Genomic DNA, 22,879 nt, shown 5'->3' with positions numbered 1-22,879 from the left:
TTAGATTAGATTAGATTCAACTTTATTGTCATTGTGCAGAGTACAAGTACAGAGACAACGAAATGCAGTTAGCGTCTAACCAGAAGTGCAAAATAGCAGAAAGTGCAATGAACAGTATATACAGGTAGTGCAATATATGAGCAGTAAGTAGTGCAGTATAGTATAAGTAGTGCAGTGTAAGCAGTATATGAGTAAGCAGTAGCATTGTAAGCAGAATAAATAGGTTGCAGTATGAACAGTGTAGCAGCATATGAGCTGTATAGGTAATGCAGTCTAGCAGTATATATGTATTAACAGTAACATTAAGGTAGATAGCAGAATAAATATGACATGAATGTAATCATACACTGTACCACATCTTTCTTAGCATGCTTACACTACTGTACACTCACACACACACACTCACACACACACACACACACGCATGTACACAAGCATACAGCACCTACTGTACACATGTGCACGCACACACACACACACACACACACACACACACACACACACACACACACACACACACACACACACACACACACACACACACACACACACACACACACACAGACGCACCTATATTTCCCACTACAGAATGGCAATGAAAAGAGAGTTGACGTTTACCTAATAGTTCAGGGACAGCCTAAACTGACTTGGAGTATCATTGGACAGACTGAGCAGAACCTTTGTGTACAGTATATGTTAAAGGACACTGCCTCCTGCTGGTGAGTATAGCAGTTCTGGAAACCATATTGACTGTGAGACACTGATTTATGATTCAAGGTTCCTAAATACAGAGGTCGAAAGTAATTACTAGTAACTACTCTCATTACTGTTATTAAGTAGATTTGTCAAGGTTTTGTACTCATAAAGTATTCTACTTTTCTACTTAAAAAAAATAAATCCATTACAGCAGAAAATAACAGTGGAGCCCAGGGCTGTAGCCAGAGGTCATGCACAGCATCTATCTTCCCCAGGAGATAATCTTTCTTGCTCAAAAGTTGAACTACATATGGAGTGAATAGATCTTGAAAGTTATTTGTATATTCTCCATCTATTTATCCATTTTAATGCATATGAAACACTTCTCAGGCACATCAAGCCTTTGTGTTTGGCCCAGATCTATAAGGACAGAGATGTTTTGGCCTCTGAAGACAGTTTGAGAATTGATCACAGCCAGCCGTATTTAATCCAAATGAATCAAATAAATTTTCCAAAATGCACAATCCAAAATGCACAGCTGTCAGGTTTTTGTACAGTACAACACTGTTGATATTCTGATCACTGACACAGTAAAAGTCATTAATTCATTAATTCATTCATTTGGTAATGAAATAATTTATTAATATTGCAATATTTTGAAAGTGTAAAACAGTTCAATGTTGTAGGAGTAGGTTTTAAAGTCTGGTTCTCCATCCCATGTCTTAGTCGCTTTGAACTCAAGCTGGGAGGGGGTCAGATTTCTGTGCAGCCTCCTTAGCCCAGTGTGCCTGCAGCGCAGTGACTGCTTCATCCACCTTGGAGCGCAGGGACTCTGGAGCCTCCAGCATGTGGAGCAGTTCAGAGTTGTCCATCTCCAGCAGCATCCCTGTGATCTTGGGAGCCAGACTGGAGTGTGTTTTCTGGATAAGTTGGAAGAGATGCTCACCTGAGGAGATGGAGAATCAAACAATCAGTAACAGTTATGGTACAGTATAGCTAATGGGGATCTAAAGATCTAACAAATAGACTCACCCAGCAGCTGTTTTCGCTCCTCAGTAGGAGTGGCAGCCAGCATGGAGGCAGTCAGCAAAGCAGGCTGCTGCTGCATGGGGACTTGTGGCTGGGGAGCCATGTGCTGCTGGGGGTAGCGTACACCAGCTGCATGCTTGTTCTGGGGCACAGCGCACATCCTGGCTGTAGCTGCATTTGCACTGGCAGGGCGCTGTCTCAAAGCCTGAGTAGCTGAGTGGGTAAGAAGACACTCATAATCAAAAGCATATTCATGGTAAATGTTCTGATATTGGTCTTGTCTCAAGTCACACATCTACTGTATGTGCAGAGTTTTTTCACTAAATATACTGACCCATTCGCTGAGAGATCATCATTTGGGGAACCTGGGACGGTGTGGGCTTCATAGCATTGAAGGTCTGAGGCATGGTGTAGGGCATGTTCTGGAAGTACTGAGGTTGCACAATCTGGGTGGCCCAGCCAGGAGCGGGTCTCAGCTGAGCCAGCTGGTTGGTGAGGGAGTAGGCAGCACAGGTCTGGGCCTGTGGAACAGGAGCCATGAAGTATCCAGATAGTGGAGCAGGCTGGTAGGGGTTGATGACTAGGTTGGGCATGGCGCAGACACTGTACTGGTTTGTGATAAGCGCCTGGCGCTGTGCTTGGCGATCCTCCTTGCGCTGGGCCAGGACCACATACAGCGGCTTGGTGGCTACAATGCGACCGTTCATCTCAGTCACAGCCTTGGTGGCGTCCTCAGGGGTGGAAAAGCACACAAAGCCAAAGCCCTTGCTGCGTTGACCCTCCATCATCACCTTTGCACTGGTGATTGTTCCAAAGGAGGAGAATGCTTTGTGCAGCCGCTCGTCATCCACACCATCATCCAGGTTCTTCACGTACAGATTGACACCCTGGCAGAGAGAAATCCTGTTTATTGAGATGTTTTTCATACCTCAAATACATCAACAATAACTATGTGTAAGTAATATCAACTCCTGTGTTAGTATCAGAGAACTGGAGGCCACAAACCTGGTATTTGGTCCTACGCTCATGCTTCATGTGTTCAAATCGGCGCTTCAGCCCAGTCTGGCGCTCTCCTCTCTTCTGGGCACGGCCCACATAGACCTTTCTCCCATTGATCTTCTTACCATTCATGTGGTCAACAGCCTTCTGGGCATCCTCATGCCTTTCAAAGCTGACAAAGCTGACTGTTGTCATCAGTCATGACCCGGACACTCAGGGTTGGTCCATATTTTTCAAACCTTTCCTTCAGTTTTTGGTCATCCATATCCTCTCCAAAGTTTTTGATGTACACATTGGTGAACTCTCTGGCCATGGCTGCTTGTTCAGCCTCTCGTTCTTTGCTAGATTTGAAGTGTCCAATAAACACTAATTTGTCATTGAACAGCATGCCATTCAGCCTCTTAATGGCTCTCTCAGCAGCCTCCTGGCACTCAAACTGCACATAGCCATGGCCTTTAGATTGGCCATTCTCATCACAAACCACCTTACAGGAGAGGACCTTTCCAAATGTAGAAAACGTGTCGTAGAGGGCCTGGCTGTCAATAGATTCCTCCAAGTTCTTGATGAAGACATTGCCTACCCCACTCTTCCTCAGTGAAGGGTCACGTTGAAACCACATGATGCGCATAGGTTTTCCTTTGAGGACATCAAAGTTCATGGTGTCCAGGGCCTGCTCTGCGTCAGCGTGCTGTTGAAAGTTGACATAGGCATACCCAAGGGATCGGTGGCTGATCTTGTCCCTGCACACTCTGATGGAGATAATTGCACCAGCAGAGCTGAATTTCTCATGCAAGATTGTCTCAGTGATATCCTGGTGGAGATCTCCAACATACAAGGCCATATTAATATTAAATGAATGCAACTAATATTAATATTTGTGCTAATAAACTGTTAAAATGTGTGCTCTATGCAGAGGAATTGCAGGTAAATGAATGTCATTTAGAACTGGTTCCAGAACCCCAGTTGTCCTCGTTTGTTACATCATCACATTGTCAACTGTGACATGTATCCAAATACTTGATGTTCTATTTAAATTTCTAGATGAGAATGTACAGGTATAGAACCATTCTAACTAGTCATTGTTACCTCAAAGTGTAAATTATGTTGTACAGAGTTTGGGTTTTTCACCCATGTCGGGATTCAGGAGACCTTCCCTAGGAGATTTATTTGGTGCACTCTGAACTACATACAGTATGGAGTGAATAGATATTGGCAGGAAAACAGTATTTTCCATGTATATACTCTATCAAAAGCACTGTTTTCATCAAAGACCCTAAAGAAGCAATGCATTTCACATGAATAAAGACATTGTAACAAAATTTGCGATTTGGGCCCTGGTCCCAAATTCAGCCTCTCATTCTTGGCGAGATTTAAAGTGTCCAATGAACACTTTTTTGCCTTCGAATAGCATGCCATTTAGCCTCACAATGGCTCTTTCAGCAGCATCCTGGGTCTCAAAGTGCACAAAGCCGTAGCCTTTTGAGCCATTCTCATCACAAATCACCTTGCAAGAAAGGATGTTGCCAAATTCAGAGAATGTGTCATAGAGGGCCTTGTTGTCAATAGACTTGTCCAAGTTCTTGATCAAGATGTTGCCAACCCCACTCTTCCTCAGAGAAGGGTCACGCTGAGACCACATGATGTGCATAGGTCATCGATTGCTGTTGAAAGTTAATATAAGCATATCCAAGAGATCGGCGAGTGATCATGTCCCTGCATATTCTAATGGAGAGAATTGGACCACAGGGGCCAAATTTCTCATACAACATTGGCTCAGTGACATCCTGGCGGCGATTGCCAACATACAAGGAGGCCATTAAACAGCTCGGCACACTTGCATTAATTTCTGATGGAGGTGTGTACTCTCAGACAGCATGAGGGTGTCAGGCAGACTGCATTCTCCAGAATTATCACAGAAAAATATTAGTGATTATTCGCTCCTTTGACTGTTTCCGTTTCCAATTTCAATAAGAAAATAGAATGAATGAATGAATGAATCAATCAATCCATCACACTTTATTTAGGTAGCACAATTCAGACATTAATGCAATGTGCTTGCCAAAAAAGATAAAACTTGAAATAAGGCACACACGCATGTTAGCTATGGTTAGCTGCCCATAGGGAGTTTTCACCAATTGTAGTTTATTAATTAATATTAAACACATCAAATGAAACAATGTAAAAGGCGGCCAGACCATACATATACAGTAGAACACTGGTATACTGTATCTATATGGGCTAGATATAGATACAGTATACCAGGCTGGATGTGAGATGTTTGATTTACAAGAAGTAGAGACATTAATGGAGCAGGCTCTTCAAATAATGTACCCCAAAGAAATAAAATCTTTCAAAAAGTTTTTTTTTTACCTTTAGAGGGAGCTACGGGAGCTGAAGGAGGAAGTATGCAGCCAGCAACAAGAACACCCCTCCCCCCCGCTCACACCCCCCGATGCCAACACACACCTTGTCCTGCTCAGCAGTGATCAACATCCTGATCCCAAACGCACTGACGCTCAAGTGGCCACCCCAAGCACTGAGTGAACTTACTTGAGTTGACTGAAAAACGCAAAGAACTTTATTTCAAGTGATTCCGATGGGAAATTTGCTAAGATGAAACATCACTTTCCTGGTAAAAGAGCTGTTAAGCTCTGGTGCCCTACAGCACAGGCAGCCCTGGAGCTACAGAGAGGAGGAGATGCAGAAGGAGGCAACACACATCCTGATTCCCACAGGAACCAATGATCAGCATGAAGGGAAGTTGCAGCCAAAGCTACGAAAAAAATGACCCTTAGCTAGAGTCAATGTCTCTACTCTACTCCCCAGACTTGACAGGTCCCCATGAGTCATACAGGATATCAACACAGAGGTTTCACAAGGCTGTGCACTTCGAACAAAGGTGCACCTGGTTCACCACCAAGAGCTCAAGTCCCAGCACCTATACACCCATGTGGGACCGGGACCCGAGAGAGCCAGCAGGACCAATGACACGTAGAACTGTTTATCTCTAGACTAGAACTTTTAATTTTACTTGAGTACAATTTTAGTGAAGTAACAGTACTTCTATTTGAGATATTTCAGTACTCTTTCCACCTCTGCCTAAATGTGTATATTCTGATTATATAGCTTAAAATAGATCAGTATAAATTGTTACATTGCCTCATTTCGAACATGGACTCAAGTGTAGTTGTGAAAACATTTCTTTTTTGAGGAACACCATTCCTTGGAATGTCAACATTACTCACATGTCCGTGTGCATTGCTTATTATGACTTCATGAGCAGACTCTCTGGAACACCTCACACACATTGGTTTCTCCTGCGGCTCCAACACACAGCACTGGCTCTGTGGCACACACACACACACATGCACACACACACACACCCACGCACACCCACACCCACACCCATGCATACATGCATACACGCACACACGCACGCACGCACGCACGCACGCACGCACGCACGCATGAGTTATCAAGTGTTGGTCATACCCCAGGTATGGACAGAATACAGAGAAAACATTGACAACCTTTCTGTAAATGGCAAAGAATATGGTATTGAGAAGCAAAATTAGACATTTCTTTCTCTTTCAATCCAGAACAGCTCATTACCCCTCTATGGTATTTATAGTAGCTTATTACAACCCTGAGCGGCTAGAACAGGTGACTGCAGGATGAAGACTTCCAATGAAGACAAACATTCATTCTCACATGCGGACTAACTGTGGACAAATCAGTGTACTGACATAGAAGCGCCACTAGAGGGTGGAAGTAGACAAACTAAACTAACTCTATGAGTCGCTTCCAAAGCAGGGCTGAAAACGTGTCCTCTCCCTACGGAAGCTCCAGGGCAGGACAGCAGCCAAATGACCTCAAATCTCTTTACTGTCATCCTTACCACCCAAACCCAGTCCAAATCCCAACCTTAATCCAACTCAACCATAACCACTTATCAGTAGAAAGCCAGATAACATGGGCCAGAGAAAAATGTTCATTGGGAGTGTTGTGTGGTTGCTGTTCTGAGGCTGCTGTTGTGTGTGGATGCAGGGTCTGGCGATGCAGATAGATGCTACTGAGTTCACTGGTCCTTGGCCAGGCCAGATACTGACTTAAGGATGTGAATTGAGCACCTGGACCATGGTGCCTAGTGCTCTTTTACAATGAGTGTGTGGGTGAGATACTGAGGGGGAGGGAGACTGGGAGAGAGGGAGATAAATACTGTATTGAGGAGAAAAAAAGAGAGACAGAGACAGAGAGAGAGAAGGAGTGGGGAAAGAGAGACAGAGAGAGAGAGAGAGAGAGAGAGAGGGGAAGAGAGATAAAAAGGGGAGAAAGAGAGAGTGGAGGGGGAGGCAATAAAAAGACACAGAGTGAAAGAGAGATAGTAAGGGAGTGAGGAGAGGGGAGTGGGGGGTGCAGCAGCAGCACTGACAGTAACATGAGGAACAACTGAACCTGTAGTGTTAAATCATCTCTATTGCCGTATTGCTGCTCTGAATAGTGTTTGTGTTGTGGGACATTTGTCATCCAGTGTCATAGAGGAATTTCATAAATGTCTGAAACTACTGTACCATACTGTAAATCACAAAAGTCACTGAGGTTAGTCAATATTTTCTTTCATCCACACTACTCATGTTCATGGTCGGATTAGCAGTTAGGTTATGTCAGACATTAACAGACACTCTTTGTATGTTGCGGTGAAAACTTTAATTAAACACGAGTCATTTCATGTTCCATGTCCATAAAACATATTTTGAGTTTTTAGAATAAGTATATGTTTTATGTCTCAGCTTGAATATTTATGTTATGCACATGCACACGCACACGCACACGCACACGCACACACGCACACACGCACACGCACACACATACACACAGACACAAACCCATGCACACGCACACGCACACACGCACACGCACACGCACACGCACACGCACACACACACACACACACACACACACACACACACACACACACACACACACACACACACACACACACACTCATAAAGAAGAAGTTAAATGTAGAGCAGCAATAATTCTATAGCAGATGAATTAGTGTTTTGTGGTGGGTCCTCGGGGGAGTAGTGAGTAAAGCTAGCCGGTGCTATTTCAGCTGCAGGGGCCAGCGAGCCTGTGGTAACCACAGAGAGGGCCATTCGCGGGGCTGTGGCCGAGGCCTATGCCACTGACCCGGAGAACGGACAGTAAACCCTGGGTTTATGGAGTTCAGAATGTGGTGGGTCCTCAATGTAAGAGCTCCTTTAACATAGAGAGCCAGGCTGGATATGGGACAGGAGGGGGGAGGAGGGGAGGCAGAACAGGGTACATGATCCCCCCGGTCATTAAGAGGGTCACTGTCATCCATTTCCCCCCGACACATACAAACCTTCCTCTTTTTTAGATATATACATGATGGATATCTGTCCCAAATAAATCCAGTGCAATATACTGTACAGTGTGACTGTATTTGATATCAAACATTCCCCAGTCAAACATTTCCCAATACATTTCCGGATACATCTTTATTGCAAAGAAATACAAAAAAGTATTACCCAAAGACTCCAATTTCCCAGTGACTTGCCTAGTAAACAAAATAATACATCTAGCAGCGACCCAGGAGGAAATAGCCATGACCCACCAGTGGGGTCTGGTGGAAAACACTGCTCTACCCTGTCTAAGCACATGTGGCCAGTGGGGGAACACTTGATGGTATAATCATGGTAAGCGTTAGGTTGGTTTGGTTTGTATTTCGTATAATGACGTTTGTCAGGTGGAATACAAGAGCATTATTTCCACTAACATGGAAACTATGCATAGAGGCATACACCCCTCCTTTCCGGAGTTTGATAATTGCTGTGTTTCCAAGTCTTGTCATTGAAAAAGGACAAATGACAAAAGACATACATTGCTTTTGCCAATTTCTAGATGTTATACTGTGGCGACTGTATGAAGAGGAGGGAAATTGTGACGACCAGCTCAGGCTGAAGTGAATAAAGGGTTGTTTTGTGTTTGAACCCCCTCAGGAGCCACCTGTAACCTGTCAGACCTAATAGAATGAAGGAATATTGCTTTAGGCCCCCCAGAGAAACAGTTATATTTAGTCCTCTCTGTTACAAGCTTACATTTCAGGGAAAATGTTAGTCTCTAACTCCTCAGACAAATGTCTGTATTTTATGAGGCCTCTTCATTATCAATAGTATGTTTGCAGCTCTCACTGTCAGCACATGAAGTACACTATATGCTATGATAAGGTCTGTTATGTTCTTGAGTTGGCAAGGAATATTCGTAATCTTGAGTGACGTGTTTGTCACTTGATATAGCAGCATTCAGACCAGTGGGCACTAGTGGAGAAAATCACACACACACACACACACACACTCTCTCTCTCTCTCTCTCTCTCTCTCTCTCTCACACACACACACACACACACACATACACACACAGAGAACACGCAGTTTAGCGCAGGTATGTATGAACGAGGAGTGTGTTGAATAACTTTGGAGAGGCGTGGTTAGAAACGTCACAAAACTGTGCAGCCAACTTGGGGATACATAAGAAGTGATGCTTTTGCGGCTTTAGTGCAAAGTTCCTGCAGACAGAAGTGCACCATTCAGCCGATAAAAAGCGAATTGCGAATTGTGCGCATATTTCCTTGATCTACTTTCAGTGGGCAACACAACAGTCATCTGTAGCAGTCTAAAATAAGGACATTGTTTGCTGCTCATTCATCCATCCTTCAATTGACTTCGACATATCATTGTCAGAGGAACGGGAGTTTCTGTGCATTTTATTCAAATTAATGAAAGGTAATTATAATTTACTCTTTTAAACTTTTGTAACTAAAGTTGAAAATGTGCATGTTTTAATGCGGTCATACTCTTTCAACGACCGTTTTGTTTATTATTATAATTGTATTATAGTTTTAAAACTACTATTTTCATCTGCATCTGCCCATGTATTTGCACTATACTGTTCAATGCAATTCCATGACCATGCTTTGCGTGTGTGCCGCTAAGAGGATTGTTCCGAAAAACCTTTGATTTACAGTGGGTGACCACAACCAAATACCTGGGGAGGGTGTTCACACTCCCGGCTCCTGTTCGCTGCAGGGCACGCAGTAACTCAAATAACGTGCACAATAATGCATCAATCTATCAATGCTTACTGACGAGCTGTCCATAACCTGGTCAAGACCTGAATTATTATTTCACTTCGAGTTATGATATATAAACCGTTCCCCACTGTGGACATTGCATGAAATGTCCCAGGATGTTTAAAAACACTAACAGTGGTTTATTCGCTTGGAACTTCAAATAGCTATCAATAGCCTGCCAACTTAGCCCGAGTGAAGCCCAAGAGGCTACCAGTGGCAGTCCATCAAGCTGAGGCTGTACGCCAGCCAATGCCACTGCGGTCCAATAGACTGAACCTCCCAAGTTCAATATTGACTCAAGTTATTTAGCAAATTCAATACAGGTTGCTAACCCTCACCAATAACACTGTTTCCCTCTCTCATATCTCTCCCTGGCCAGCTCACTTAGTAGAGAAGGAGAAGGAGAAATAAACAGGCAATCTGCATTGCACCGCATCCCATCCTGGAAAGAGTTGAGAAGGTCAAGGAAGCTGATCATGAGGTGTGTATCCCAGGAATGGTTGAGGGGGCTGTCCCTGCTCCTAGTTGTCCAGGCGGCCGTCTCCATGGTGATGCTTCCCAACTCGACGGGCTGGGATGAGATGCTGGAGAAGTACATGGATGAGGAGGAGGGAGACGGATGGGAGGCCAAGCAGAGGGGGAAGAGGGCCATCACGGACAGCGACGCGCAGCTCATCCTGGACCTGCACAACAAGCTGAGAGGACAGGTCTACCCCCAGGCCTCCAACATGGAGTACATGGTAAGAACATAGAGATGGAAAGAGTAGGCAAGAACACACATTTGGTGACAGCACAAGGGACCCATGTCGTCAACAAGGGCTGGACTTCCCATGAGTTGGGAAGGCATCAGCGCAATTGAATCAACGCATTGGTCTTCCTCTTCAATAGGCTCATACACAGTTTGTCAATGGCTTTCAGGTGCAAGACACCCATCTACTGGTGCCAATACATAAGTGACCTGAGACACTGGTGCAGAGTTGACACAATACACCCCAGCACAGCAGATGGCAGTGAATCATCAACATTAGATTTACAGTACGACACATAGCCATAGAAGAGATGTACGGCACACAGGGGATTTGGTTGTTACAGTAGGTTCCATTAACCTTGGCTCCCATAGCTGCCAAGCACTCCTATAGCATCCCATGCTCCATCATGCTGAGCCTAGACTTGCATGTATATATATATATATACATACCCTTCTGGGTGAGAAGGTGCAGTAGTGTATCGCTTCGTGACCACACCTGGTCACCAGACTGTTGTTGTGTGTGCCCCAGTCCCAATTGGCTCAGTCACAATACATGTGACAAACACAATACTGTACATACAGTACAGCCAGGGTGTTGGTGGACAGTTGTTGTCAGTGTGTTTTGGTTAGGATCACGGTGATCACGGTGCCTTTTTACGCTTTCATGCAAAAAAAAAACGGTTTCCCTGCAGCCGTCACGTCGCCGTGTACAACGCCGCATCACCTTTCACAAGGCAATTAGACACAGAACAGCTCACCGCTCCTGAGGTTGCCCTGAACTCCGACAATGCTTGTTTTACCAGCTGCCCCCCATGCATACACAGATCAGCACTCAGGGGCCTGCTGCCAGTCAGCTCTCACGAGACAGACAGCCTCCGGAACAAAACCATATGTAGCAGTACTGCCTATGTATGCTAATGCTGCTACAAGTGCCCTTGCCACCAGCAATGCTTTTATGAGACGCTGAATATCGCTAAGGTCTGCAGGAGGACATAATGATATTCTATCGGCATTCATCTCTACTTAAGGGATGGCAGAACAAAAGAAGCTATTATACTCTGTTTAAGACAAATAAACACCTCCCTGCTAGGTAATGGCTGGGTCGTATAATTGTATAATTGAGAGGCTGTGTGTGTGTGTGTGTGTGTGTGTGTGTGTGTGTGTGTGTGTGTGTGTGTGTGCGTGCGTGTGTGTGTGTGTGTGTGTGCGCGCGTGTGTGTGTGTGTGTGCGTGTGTGTGTGTGTGTGTGTTTGTGTGAAGTGTCGTTCTTCCTGGCAGCCTCCCAGTTGAGGCACGCTCTAGCGGAGAAATGCTGAGCCAGCAGGGCCCAGCTCCTTTCAACTGGCTCCTGTTACAGTTGGCTGGCTTTTTTAGCTGCAGGGGCACCCAGGGGTGAAATGTGGAGAGGCATGCAACAAGAGGTCCAGAAGAGAAGAGAGAGAGAGAAAGAGAGAGAGAGAGAGAGAGAAAGAGAGAGTGAGCAAGAGGGAGAGCAACATAGAGAGAGAGAGAGAGAGAGAGAGAGAGAGAGAGAGACACACAGACAGACAGACAGACAGACATTGAAAGACATACTGTAGAGTGAGGGGCGCAACAGACATAGAAAGAGAGACAGAAACAGTGAGAGAGACAGAGAGAGGGGTAGCATTTGAGATAGATAGAGCTTGATAGATAGGAATGAGAAAAAAAGAGGAATGAATTTTGAAGTATGGAAGAATGGACAGGGTGGATGGATGCGTGAGGATGACAGAAAGGAGGGGAGGAGAGGGTGCGAAGAAAGAAGACATGAGAGCAGAGAGTTAGGATAAAGTCCGGGAAAGGAAGAATGAATTAGGAGAGAAAAACCAGGCTTTAGTATCTAGTCACGGTAGACAGAGATAAGAGGAGGAGAGGAAATAGGGAGAATTAGGCACAGACAGAGAGGAGGAAAAGAGGAGAGTTTGGACTGGAGAGAGAGACAGCAAGGAGAGACAACTTTGACAGGAAACTGATGGGAAAGAACGGGAGATGATGAGAGAGCTCGGAGACGGATGGACAGAAGAGAGAGAGAGAGAGGGATGAAAGAAGAGAGTATGAGGGAATAGGACTGAGAGATCGTGTGGAATATGAATGGGAGCCATAAGAAGTCAATATTGTTCTTGTTTGGAGGATTTCACACAGCTGTCCCTCATTGAGGGGATGCTACTGCTGTGATCTGGAATACGGGTCACTGGGTTTAAACATTCTCTCTTTCTTTCTCCCTCTTCCTCTCTGTCTCGTGCTGTCTCTCTCATCCTGCCCATTTTCTATTTTTGTTATCAGCTATCACCTTTCATTGAGACTCACAACTGCACTGTACTGATGTGCCTGCATTCTCTCCCTTTCCCTCCTTTTCTCCTTTCTCTTCCTCTCTCGACATACTTACACACACACACACACACACACACACACACAGGCATACAGTACGCACGTGTGTACATGCACATGCACATGCATGCACACGCACACGCACATACACACACACACAAACATACACACACACATACACACACACACACACACACATACACACACACACACACACACAAACATACACACACACACACACACACACACACACACACACACACACACACACACACACACACACACACACACACACACACAGATGGAACATCATATTAAAGCACAACCCGTAAGCATAACAGCAGCTTTGGCAGATAACATCAAGCCAAATCTCTACCTCTCCCTCTCCCTCTCCCTCTCCCTCTCCCTCTCCCTCTCCCTCTCCCTCTCCCTCCCCCCTCTTCCTCTCCTTTATCCTCGTGGCTCAGTTCCCGTTCTGGCATTATCCCACACAGCGGTCCTAGAAGAATTCCCTGTGGAAGCGCTCTCCTGCTGCTCCCATTCCTCCCTCAGCCAGAGGTAACAAAGGTGTTCCGTCTCACCAGTTTGTTAACCCAGTAGGTAGAAACAGACAAGTGTCAGTGTTTGAAGCACTGTAAAACAAACAGATGACACCTTCAGGGGAAGGTGTCATCAGTGTTTGATGTTTGGCTGGGTCTGGCCGGGAGCCAGTTGGATCTGGGACACCGCTGCTGGTTTTTCGGAGTTTAAGGAGATAAAGCCGTATTGATATTTTCTCTCTCCGGTCAGAGTTGGCGCATTTTTCGGCGCGTGGCTTTACAGTGCCGCAGCCAGTTTACCGTCCCTAACTTTTAACTAGAGAACGGTGGAATTTTAGCCCTTGTATTTACATTTCTCAATCCTCAACTATTTAATATTCTTGGATGTGATCTTGGCATCCCTCCATAATCCCCACATGTTGTGTTGGCCAAACCATGCTGTAAATGCAGCATGATAATAGGAAGATGAGGGATTATTTGGTTGACAGGAGTCTAACAATGGCCGGCTCAGACCCTCTGATTGGAGCTGAATTCCACAGCATGAGCATAGAATAACAACAGGACTCACTGTTGCTGTGGGTACAACACAACAGTATCAACAGTATCGCACAGCCCCCCCCTCCCCCCCTTTCTCTCTGTCTGTTTCTCTCTCTCTCTCCCGTTATCTCCCTCTTTCTCTCTCTGTTTCTCTCTTTCTCTCTTTCTCTCTGTCTCTCTGTCTCTCTCTCTCTCTTTCTCTCTGTCTCTCTTTCTCTCCAAGTCTTTCACAACCTTTACCATGTCTTACTGTCTCCTCCTCTCTCCATCCCTCTACAGTACTGTACCTCCTTCCCAGCTCTCTCTCACTTTCTTTCTTTCTTTTAACCCCTTTTCTTCCCTCTTTTTCCCCTTCTCTGTCTCTCATCCTCTCTTTCTCTCCTCTCCTCTACATCTCACCCTCTCTCCTATCTTTCTCCCGCTCTTTCTGTCCCTGCGCTCCATTGACTATGGACAGGAAACGCAAACTTGCAGAGGAAGTTTCCCCTTCTGCACCCTCTGGAATGTGACCAGATGACCGAGGAAGAAAAAAAAACGCTTGCCGCAAATGAGGTGTTAAGCGAAATAAACAATGCAGTACATGCAGCGCTGAAAGCCTTCAGCAAGGGACGTGTTTTTCTTTCCGGGCCCCAGCAGAAGTGCGGTCGGGGGCCACCCCCATATCCCCCCCCCCACCACCCCCCAACCCCACCGTCCTCTGCGTTCCCTATGCAAACAACATCAGTCTGACATCCAGGCTGAGCTATGCTGGCTATTCAGCAACCCAGAAATATGTGTCTTGGTGGACACTTTTTAAAACCATTTTTATGGCTCGCGAGGTCGTATTTTGCTGTTTGCGGGAAAGTGATATTTTTTTCTGGCTGGAAAGTTGCCATTTATTTACGAAATGTGTGTTACTGTAACTGTACACTGCATCCCTTTGTGATTTTATACCCACATTCTTTCTTAAGAGATGGAATTCGGAACCAAATTTTGGTCAATAAGATGAGCTGAATCTCTTGAGTGGACATACTGTGCTGTTTTTAGTGTTCTGAAATAATGGTACCATTGGAGGCATTACATTGCATTACAATGAACCCGTCCTCCGATTTCTACCTCAACTAGCCTCCCCTGTATCGTACAGTATGTGCAGCCTGTGATACATTTAGATATTGTCCTTGTAACATTTCTGTTACAAGGACAATATCGCCTGACTCATATTTTGAGGGTGAAAATAGGGTGACTTGTCAGGAGAATCAATGGTGAAAATGACATTGTTGGAGAACAAGAGTGTAATGTAATTGCTTTTCTCAACAGTCATGCTCTGGTGGTGATGACCATATTTAGTTATGGTGACCATTTATGATTCTCCAGCATCCTTTGGCTCAATAACATCTTGGTGCTATGGGAGTAAAAATTATAGTATGCACAATACACCCTTCATAGACACAGGTGCTGAATGACATAAAAATACCATAATGCTCTCTACAGGGTTTATTTGCACAACGTTTGCACAATGTTTTTACCACATTCCTGTCAGGTTTTCCAATACTCCCCATATCTCCATGCTAGCATCAGGCCCCCAGTATTGCTTCATAGTCCAGGCTGTTTTTTGCCAAACAGCTCCACTCAGTTCCCAGAAACACTAGAGGAACCTGTTTTTAGAGAGGTAATTTGCAGTCCAAGCAGACTTCCTATTGCTGGGCAGGTGTGTCTCTGAGAATTCATGTGGGGAACAGCAGTTGTTCCTAGGGGGAATAGGTAGGTGACAGGGGATGGGGGGTGAGCGTGGGGGGTGGGGGGTGGGGTGGTATTTTAGTGCCCTGCTATTCGTTGAGATTGACTGTGGCTGTGGTGTGGGACTTTCAGGGCTGAATGTGTGAAATGTCTAAACTCTGACACCTCTACACACATATGTATATGACACACACAGACACACACACACGCACACACACACACGCACACACACGCACACACACGCACACACACGCACACGCACACACACGCACACACACGCACACACACGCACACACACACACACACACACACACACACACACACACACACACACACACACACACACACACGCACACACACACACACACACACACATTTACCCAAACCTAAGTACTGGGTGTCCCACACTCAAGGTGAAACTGAAGGTGTGCATTTAAATTAAAGTATCCCACACAACTATTACAAATGTTTTTTTTTTTCATGAAAGACTCAAAATGTAGGTCCTTTGCATTCCCCCACAAAAACCTCAGAATGGGAATTTGATCTTTTTCGTTTCCGACTAGTGTCAGATGCGACGATAGGGCATATCAGAATGTAAAGCTAAGCGGACCTGAGTTGAGACCCCTCTGTAGACATATGGAACGTATTACTTAAGGAAAAACAGCACTTATGCATTTTTTGAATAACCTCAATCCTTAGGGAAAATAAGCCTTGGTCCAGGCAAAGGAAATCACAGCAAATCACACTCCAACATCCAACCACTTCACTACAACAGCAGATCAGCAGATCCCTTTAAATGAATTGAACATTTTAAATGCATTTCTGTTCAGCCACAATGTTTTAGCATTCGATGACACCAGTGATTCAGTCTACCTTTATGGAGAAGCTGGCAGGTTTGTATTGCACCCGTCCTCTATTGTCAGATTGGATGCCTCACTGTAGAGATATGGTACCATAGTAAACCATCTCCATTTACCTCACACAGACACAGTGTCAATGTGGCAGGACCCACCAGTTAGTCTCGACAGAACAGATGCCTCCTGCAACTAGATTGGATCTAGAAGGAGGGAAAAAAACGTTGATTCATTGTGTTAGGTACAAAGAAAGAAAATTAAAGAATCACCATTGTACAGTAGAGGAGTCAGAGGAGTTAATGGTCTCTCTTCTCCTCTCCTCTGGTGGGTCAGGCCCCACTGGTTGGTCTCCACAGATGCCTCTTGGAACTAGATTGCATTCACAGGAAAAAAAACATTGATTCATTGTAGTCCAAACCATCACCGTTGTAGAGTAGAGGAGTCAGAAAAGTTAATGGTGTTGTCTCTCTCCTCCTCTCCTCTCCCTACAGGTGTGGGACACAGAGCTGGAGAGGACAGCTGAGGAGTGGGCTGAGACCTGTCTGTGGGAGCACGGTCCCGGCAGCCTCCTGCCTCAGATTGGACAGAACCTGGGGGCCCACTGGGGGAGGTAACCAACATACACCATACTCACCCTGTGATTAGTTGGTTGATTGATTGATTGATAGTCTGACCAATGGATATTTCCGAATATTTATGAACATGTCGTTACAGAATCGAATGATAATGAGTTAATGCTCGCAACGCTCAAGGTAGGATGTGTCCCGCTGTGCTCACGTACACGGTCACACTCAGAAGGGTGTTTCTCTCTCCAGATTTCGTCCCCCTACATTTCATGTCCAGGCATGGTATGATGAGGTGAAGGACTACTCATACCCCTACCAACAGGAGTGTGACCCCTACTGCCCCTTCAGATGCTCTGGTCCGGTCTGCACTCACTACACCCAGGTAGCCTTCAGATCAAACCACTTTATCAGCACATGAGGTGGGGGGGGGGTGTTTTAATGCCAGATTCACTAAATGGGATGTATTGTTAACCACAGTCCCTCTGTCCTCTCCTGTGCAGCTGGTGTGGGCCACCAGCAGTCGGATAGGCTGTGCCATCAACATGTGTTACAACATGAATGTGTGGGGCCAGATCTGGGCCAAAGCTGTCTACCTCGTCTGCAACTACTCACCAAAGTAAGCAGATGAATGAGGCTATGTTTAAAATGCTTCAATTAGGCCACAGGAATGCACAGCTGATATTGAGATAATGGAACTGTACTGAAAGGGGCACTATCATTAGTGGTTGATTGATATAGTATATGCAATATAATATCCCTACTTAGGGTCTTGTCTGTACCTCCCACTGACCTGTGCTGTCTCACTGTTACAGGGGAAATTGGTGGGGCCACGCTCCCTACAAGCATGGCACCCCATGCTCCGCCTGTCCCCCCAGCTATGGAGGAGGCTGCAAGGACAACCTCTGCTACAAAGGTGTGTGTGTGTGTGTGTGTGTGTGTGTGTGTGTGTGTGTGTGTGTGTGAGAGAGAGAGAGAGAGAGAGAAAGAGAGAGAGAGGGAGAGAGAAAGTGAGCAAGGGAGAGAGAGAGATAATCATTTGCTCTGCTACAAAGATTGGCTGCATAAAAACAGCAATTGCACCAAAATCTCTTCTTCCAAAACTGTTATTTTGTTTGCTTCATTCGTCTTATTCATTGTCTTCTTCTAAAAGGTCACAGCCAAGCACTTGTGATGTATGTGTTTTGTATTGAAACAGTCTCTAAACTCCCTTTTGCAGATGATGGCACAGAGTCACACACTCCTCAGGAGGAAACGGAGGAAAACAACTTCATCGAGCCGCAGGCCCCCAGAAACCCCCAGAAGCCCCGGCCCCGGGCCCCCCAGTCCAGATCCCCCGCCCCCACCCAGACCCCCACAGAGGACATGGAGAAGAACGAGGTGGTCAACACACAGCAGATGTGTAAGCTGTCATTTAAGTGTTTATTCTGGATTCAGTTTCATCTCAAAATGGGGGGTACAGGTTGTGGTTTATGGGGGTATGGGGAGAGCAGGGAGTATGGGCTTGGGATCTAAAAAAACTTAATTTTTCAAAAGCGGGTCAAAACTACGGCATTTCCAAAGCTCTCAAACTCACTCCAGTTATTGTTGATAAAGCAAAACGGATAGTGAAAAAAAATAAAACCCCAAACGGAAACATTTTCCTCCCATTTATTCCAAATTGCCTTGATGTTCTGCAGGCTTTATCTGTCAACTTTCTGATTCGACTTGGCAGTTTTTTAAGTAGACTTAATATTGCGAGTCACTCTTCGGAGCGGGGAGGGTAGGGTTTTTTGTTCTATTTTCGTGGCGTTCTCCTGAGTGTATGTTTGCTTTTGGCCAGCCGAGGGGGGCTGTGGTTTTTAAATGGCTTCCTCTCTCCAGAGCTAGGGGGCCCTGGATGTAAGCTGAGACCGCTCCTCTCTGCTGACTACCCTGAACCCTGCTGCAGGAATTCCTTACTTTGCTCTTAAAGCATCACAAGAATAGTCTTAACTGGGTTTGAGTCAAGGCCCTGGGTTCCACAGAGAGGCCTTGGCTTTAGAACAGCCCATCACAGCTTGTTATTGGCTCCTTGTGCTGCAATAAGTCTCACGGCCGCCACGAATGTGTGTGTTTGTGTTTCAGCTCAGCTAGTGACCTGTGATACCAAACTACGAGACCAGTGTAAAGGAACGACCTGTAACAGGTAAAGTCAAGAAAACATCACGTTATTGCATTGTGCTGTACTTCTTCACTGTAAAGAGCTATTGCTGAAGAACTGGCCATCATCCATAGTATACTTTAATTGTTTTCAAAAATGTGTTTCCTTTGACATCCTTTGAATTGTTTTCCACAGGTATGAGTGTCCAGCTGGCTGCCTTGATGCCAAAGGAAAGATTGTTGGAACAGTGCACTATGAGATGGTGAGTACCTTCGATAGTGTATATAATACTACTACTACTACTACTAATAATAATAATAATAATAATAACAATAATAATAATAATAATAATAATAATAATAATAATAATAATAATACATATAATAATAATTTATTTTGTATAGCGCTTTTCTCAGTACTGAGTATTTTTTTGTATCTGTGTCCATATACTGGAACATCAGAGAAAGGCTGTCCTCAAAACAAAACAGTTATTGACTGTAGTTAGTCAATGAAGTTCAGTTTGATTTGGATTGATTTCACAGCAATCCAGTATCTGCAGAGCGGGTCTCCACTCAGGGGTCATAGACAACGATGGAGGATGGCTGGATGTAAGCAGACAAGGAAGGAAGGAGTTTTTCATCAAATCCAACAAAAATGGGGTCCAGTCTCTCGGGTAAGGGCATCAATGTGCACATCAGAAGAAGATGATAGCTACGTACATTAATGATAGCCTGGTTTGAAGAAGGCTTGTATAAAAACATAAAATGTGTCCTCTTCTCATTTACAGAAAGTACCAGAGTGCCAATGCCTTTATAGTCGCCAAAGTAACAGGTCAGTTATGACAAGGAAGTCAACGGAATTGAAACAAGTGCACTGTGTCCTCTTGAAATATTCGTTTGGTTGACATCTCCTTCTCTTCTCAGTGAAAGCCATCACCTGTGAGACAACCGTTGCTCTGATGTGTTCATATCAAAGGCCTGTGAAGCATTGTCCAAGGTAAGACCCTGACACTAACTCTCTCTATCCCTCTATTTTTCTCTTAACCCACAACATTGTAGCTGTCACATAGTAAGCTACTATAACCCTAGTCCCTCGACGACAGACATTGAGCATTCTGCACGCTCCACACTCTAGAGTCTGTCAAACATAGCTTGTTCAATGGTTACTGAACAGTCAGAAGTGGGTGGGCTGTGGATGTTTAAAAGGAAAATACTGACAGGTCGTAGCATCAATCAGACATCACAAGCGAGAACATCCTGTTTTGAAATGAAAAAGGCTTTTGTTTTCAGACTGTTAGACATCTCCATCGCTAACTTGTAACAAACTACTTAGCTAGCTTCGTAAATAACTCCAGAACGAAAATGAGAAATAACAGCGTGGGGGTCTGGAGGAGCTTCTTCAGGCCCAATAGAATTTCGACTTCTGTGTTCGAGGAAGATCCAATCACGTTGGATTGTTTTTGGGGATCTCAATCTCCAAAATGCCAATATAAGGATTACAAGCTATCTTTTTTTCAGGTTATATTGCCCCCGAAACTGTATGGAAGAGAACCCTCACATATCTCGAGTCATCGGAACCAGAATTTACTCAGATGTAAGTCACTCAAAATGTATTCTGGGGCATAACTCAGTGTGTGGCTTAGGTTTGTCTCTTTCACCCAACACCGGAGAAATTAGATTTGGCACACCACTGCTACAGTAGATCTTGAACCCACAGAGTTTCTCCATTTCTCACCATATTCTCTCTCTCTGTCTCATGTCTCTCTACAGAAGTCCAGTATATGCAGGGCGGCAGTCCACGCTGGAGTGGTCAAGAACGGCGAGGGTGGCTACATTGATGTGATGCCAGTGGACAAGCGGAAACAGTACATTGCCTCGTACCAAAACGGCATTTTCTCTGAGAGGTACGGCTGTGTGTGGCTAATCCTGTAGCATGGTAGTTAATCTGGCCACGGTGGCTAGCATGCGTCAGAATGGTTAAACCTTCTGGGCTAGAAGATAAAGAAGGGGGAACATTATATCATATAATAATTACATAATAACAAACAGGGAAGTGATTTTTGACAAGCAGGTCATATCATGTCTACTTTGATAAGATTAGGATAATGATGTTATGTCCTCTGAAGACGGGTTAGTGGTGGGATAAAAGAGGACTATATCCCCCATGGTGGGATAGTGAGGCTGACTCAGGGAGAGAGTATGGGTGCAGTTGTATTGGTTCAGTCTTATGAGTTCAGTCAAATGGGTTCAGTCAGCACTGTGCAGGGCCTGTCTCTCAGGACATGAAAGGTATAGTTTGTACCAGCCTCTGAAAAGAGGAAAAATGACCTACTTTAAGTATGGGCTTGTTTCTGTGGACAGACGTTCTAGTTCGCATTAACTTTGTAGAGACCAATAAAATAGGTATGTGCAAGAATGACCGCCCTTTGAGCACATGACAAGATCTCTCTGCTGCTTGGTGCTCTCTCTCTCTCTCTTTCTCTCTCTCTCTCTCTCTCTCTCTCTCTCTCTCTCTCTCTCTTTCTTTCTCTCCCTCTCTCTCTCTCTCTCTCTCTCTCTCTCTCTCTTTCTTTCTCTCTCTCTCTCTCTCTCTCTCTCTTTCTCTCTCTCTCTCTCTGTCTCACTCTCTCTTTCTTTCTTTCTCTCTCTCCCTCCTTCCCCATCTCAACTGCGTGTGTCCATGTCAACATGGCGCGATGCCTTACATCTGTTTGTGTCTGTCTGTCATCTATCTGTCTTTTCTAAAGTTTATCTTTTAAGGGAGAACATGTGAAGTATATCTATTTGTGTAAAAACTAGAAGTTTATCTGTTTGTTTAAAAAGTTCTATCCCCCTATCTGTTTGTGTCCTATCTGTCATCCATGTGTTTGCGTAGAGCTTGACGTGCATGTCTTCCAGTCAAACGTGAGGTCTCTCTATCTGTGTTTGTGTGTGTCTGTCATCCCTCTGTCCGTGTAGAACGTAGAACATGTCTCACACATGACACAGACCACACCCTGACTGATTCCTGCTCTTGTTCTCTCTCTCTCTCTCCCTGCAGTCTTCAGAATCCCCCAGGAGGAAAGGCATTCCGAGTGTTCGCTGTGATCTGAGAGGTCCTGAGGGCAGCCCTCACCAAATACACACAGAGCACTTGGCTGTTGAATAGGCGGTAATCACATTGCTGTTGTCAAAATGAAATGACTGAAATGTTTTCTGGCTTTTTTTTGCTACACTCGAGGCCAAAGGTCATCTCCATGGCAACGCTAACTGAGGATTGAAAACTTGACATACACGAACAAAGCGCTGAAGATGGGCGAAAGGTGGTTGTTGCTCACGTGCGGTCACATTTTTATATTGTATCGTCAGCAGCATATGTTTATCTTTATAAACTGTATATATTTTATGATGTACATTACTGTATGTGGAATATGTGTTGTTTTTGTGTTATTTTCCTATTGTCTTGCGATTAGAAATATTCAGAGATCAAATATTAAATAGAAAAAAACATATAATAGTAGATAGCAATGTACAAGTTAGCACTTAAGGATATGAATCCATTGTTTCTGTCGTTCATTTTTCAGAACACTTGAGGT

At 44.8% G+C, this 22,879-nt stretch overlaps 1 protein-coding gene and 1 pseudogene across 2 annotated transcripts; one reads left to right on the top strand and one right to left on the bottom strand.

Moving 5' to 3' along the window:
* Nucleotides 1-1,433: 1,433 nt before the first annotated feature.
* On the bottom strand, nt 1,434-4,541 carry LOC310812822 (polyadenylate-binding protein 1A-like; annotated as a pseudogene). Its single transcript has 5 exons — nt 4,431-4,541; nt 2,731-3,457; nt 2,060-2,612; nt 1,729-1,938; nt 1,434-1,642 (listed from the first exon to the last, which is right to left on the bottom strand). The product of its transcript is annotated as a polyadenylate-binding protein 1A-like (transcript).
* A 5,815-nt stretch (nt 4,542-10,356) lies between these two features.
* LOC310813774 (cysteine-rich secretory protein LCCL domain-containing 1-like) lies at nt 10,357-22,611 on the top strand (the record flags this gene model as incomplete). Its single annotated transcript, XM_083682893.1, has 14 exons — nt 10,357-10,620; nt 17,112-17,230; nt 17,436-17,568; nt 17,687-17,802; nt 17,999-18,099; nt 18,403-18,585; nt 19,290-19,350; nt 19,501-19,567; nt 19,848-19,978; nt 20,093-20,136; nt 20,229-20,301; nt 20,823-20,898; nt 21,075-21,208; nt 22,345-22,611. 14 exons carry the CDS (start codon nt 10,357-10,359, stop codon nt 22,394-22,396), a joined length of 1,554 nt encoding a protein of 517 aa, XP_083539019.1. The 3' UTR covers nt 22,397-22,611.
* Nucleotides 22,612-22,879: the final 268 nt, after the last annotated feature.

Source organism: Argentina silus (genome assembly GCF_951799395.1).
Source record: "Argentina silus genome assembly, chromosome: 1".
Taxonomy (NCBI): domain Eukaryota; kingdom Metazoa; phylum Chordata; class Actinopteri; order Argentiniformes; family Argentinidae; genus Argentina; species Argentina silus.
The sequence above is the reverse complement of the archived record's forward strand: the minus strand, read 5'-3'. Positions and strand labels throughout refer to the sequence as shown.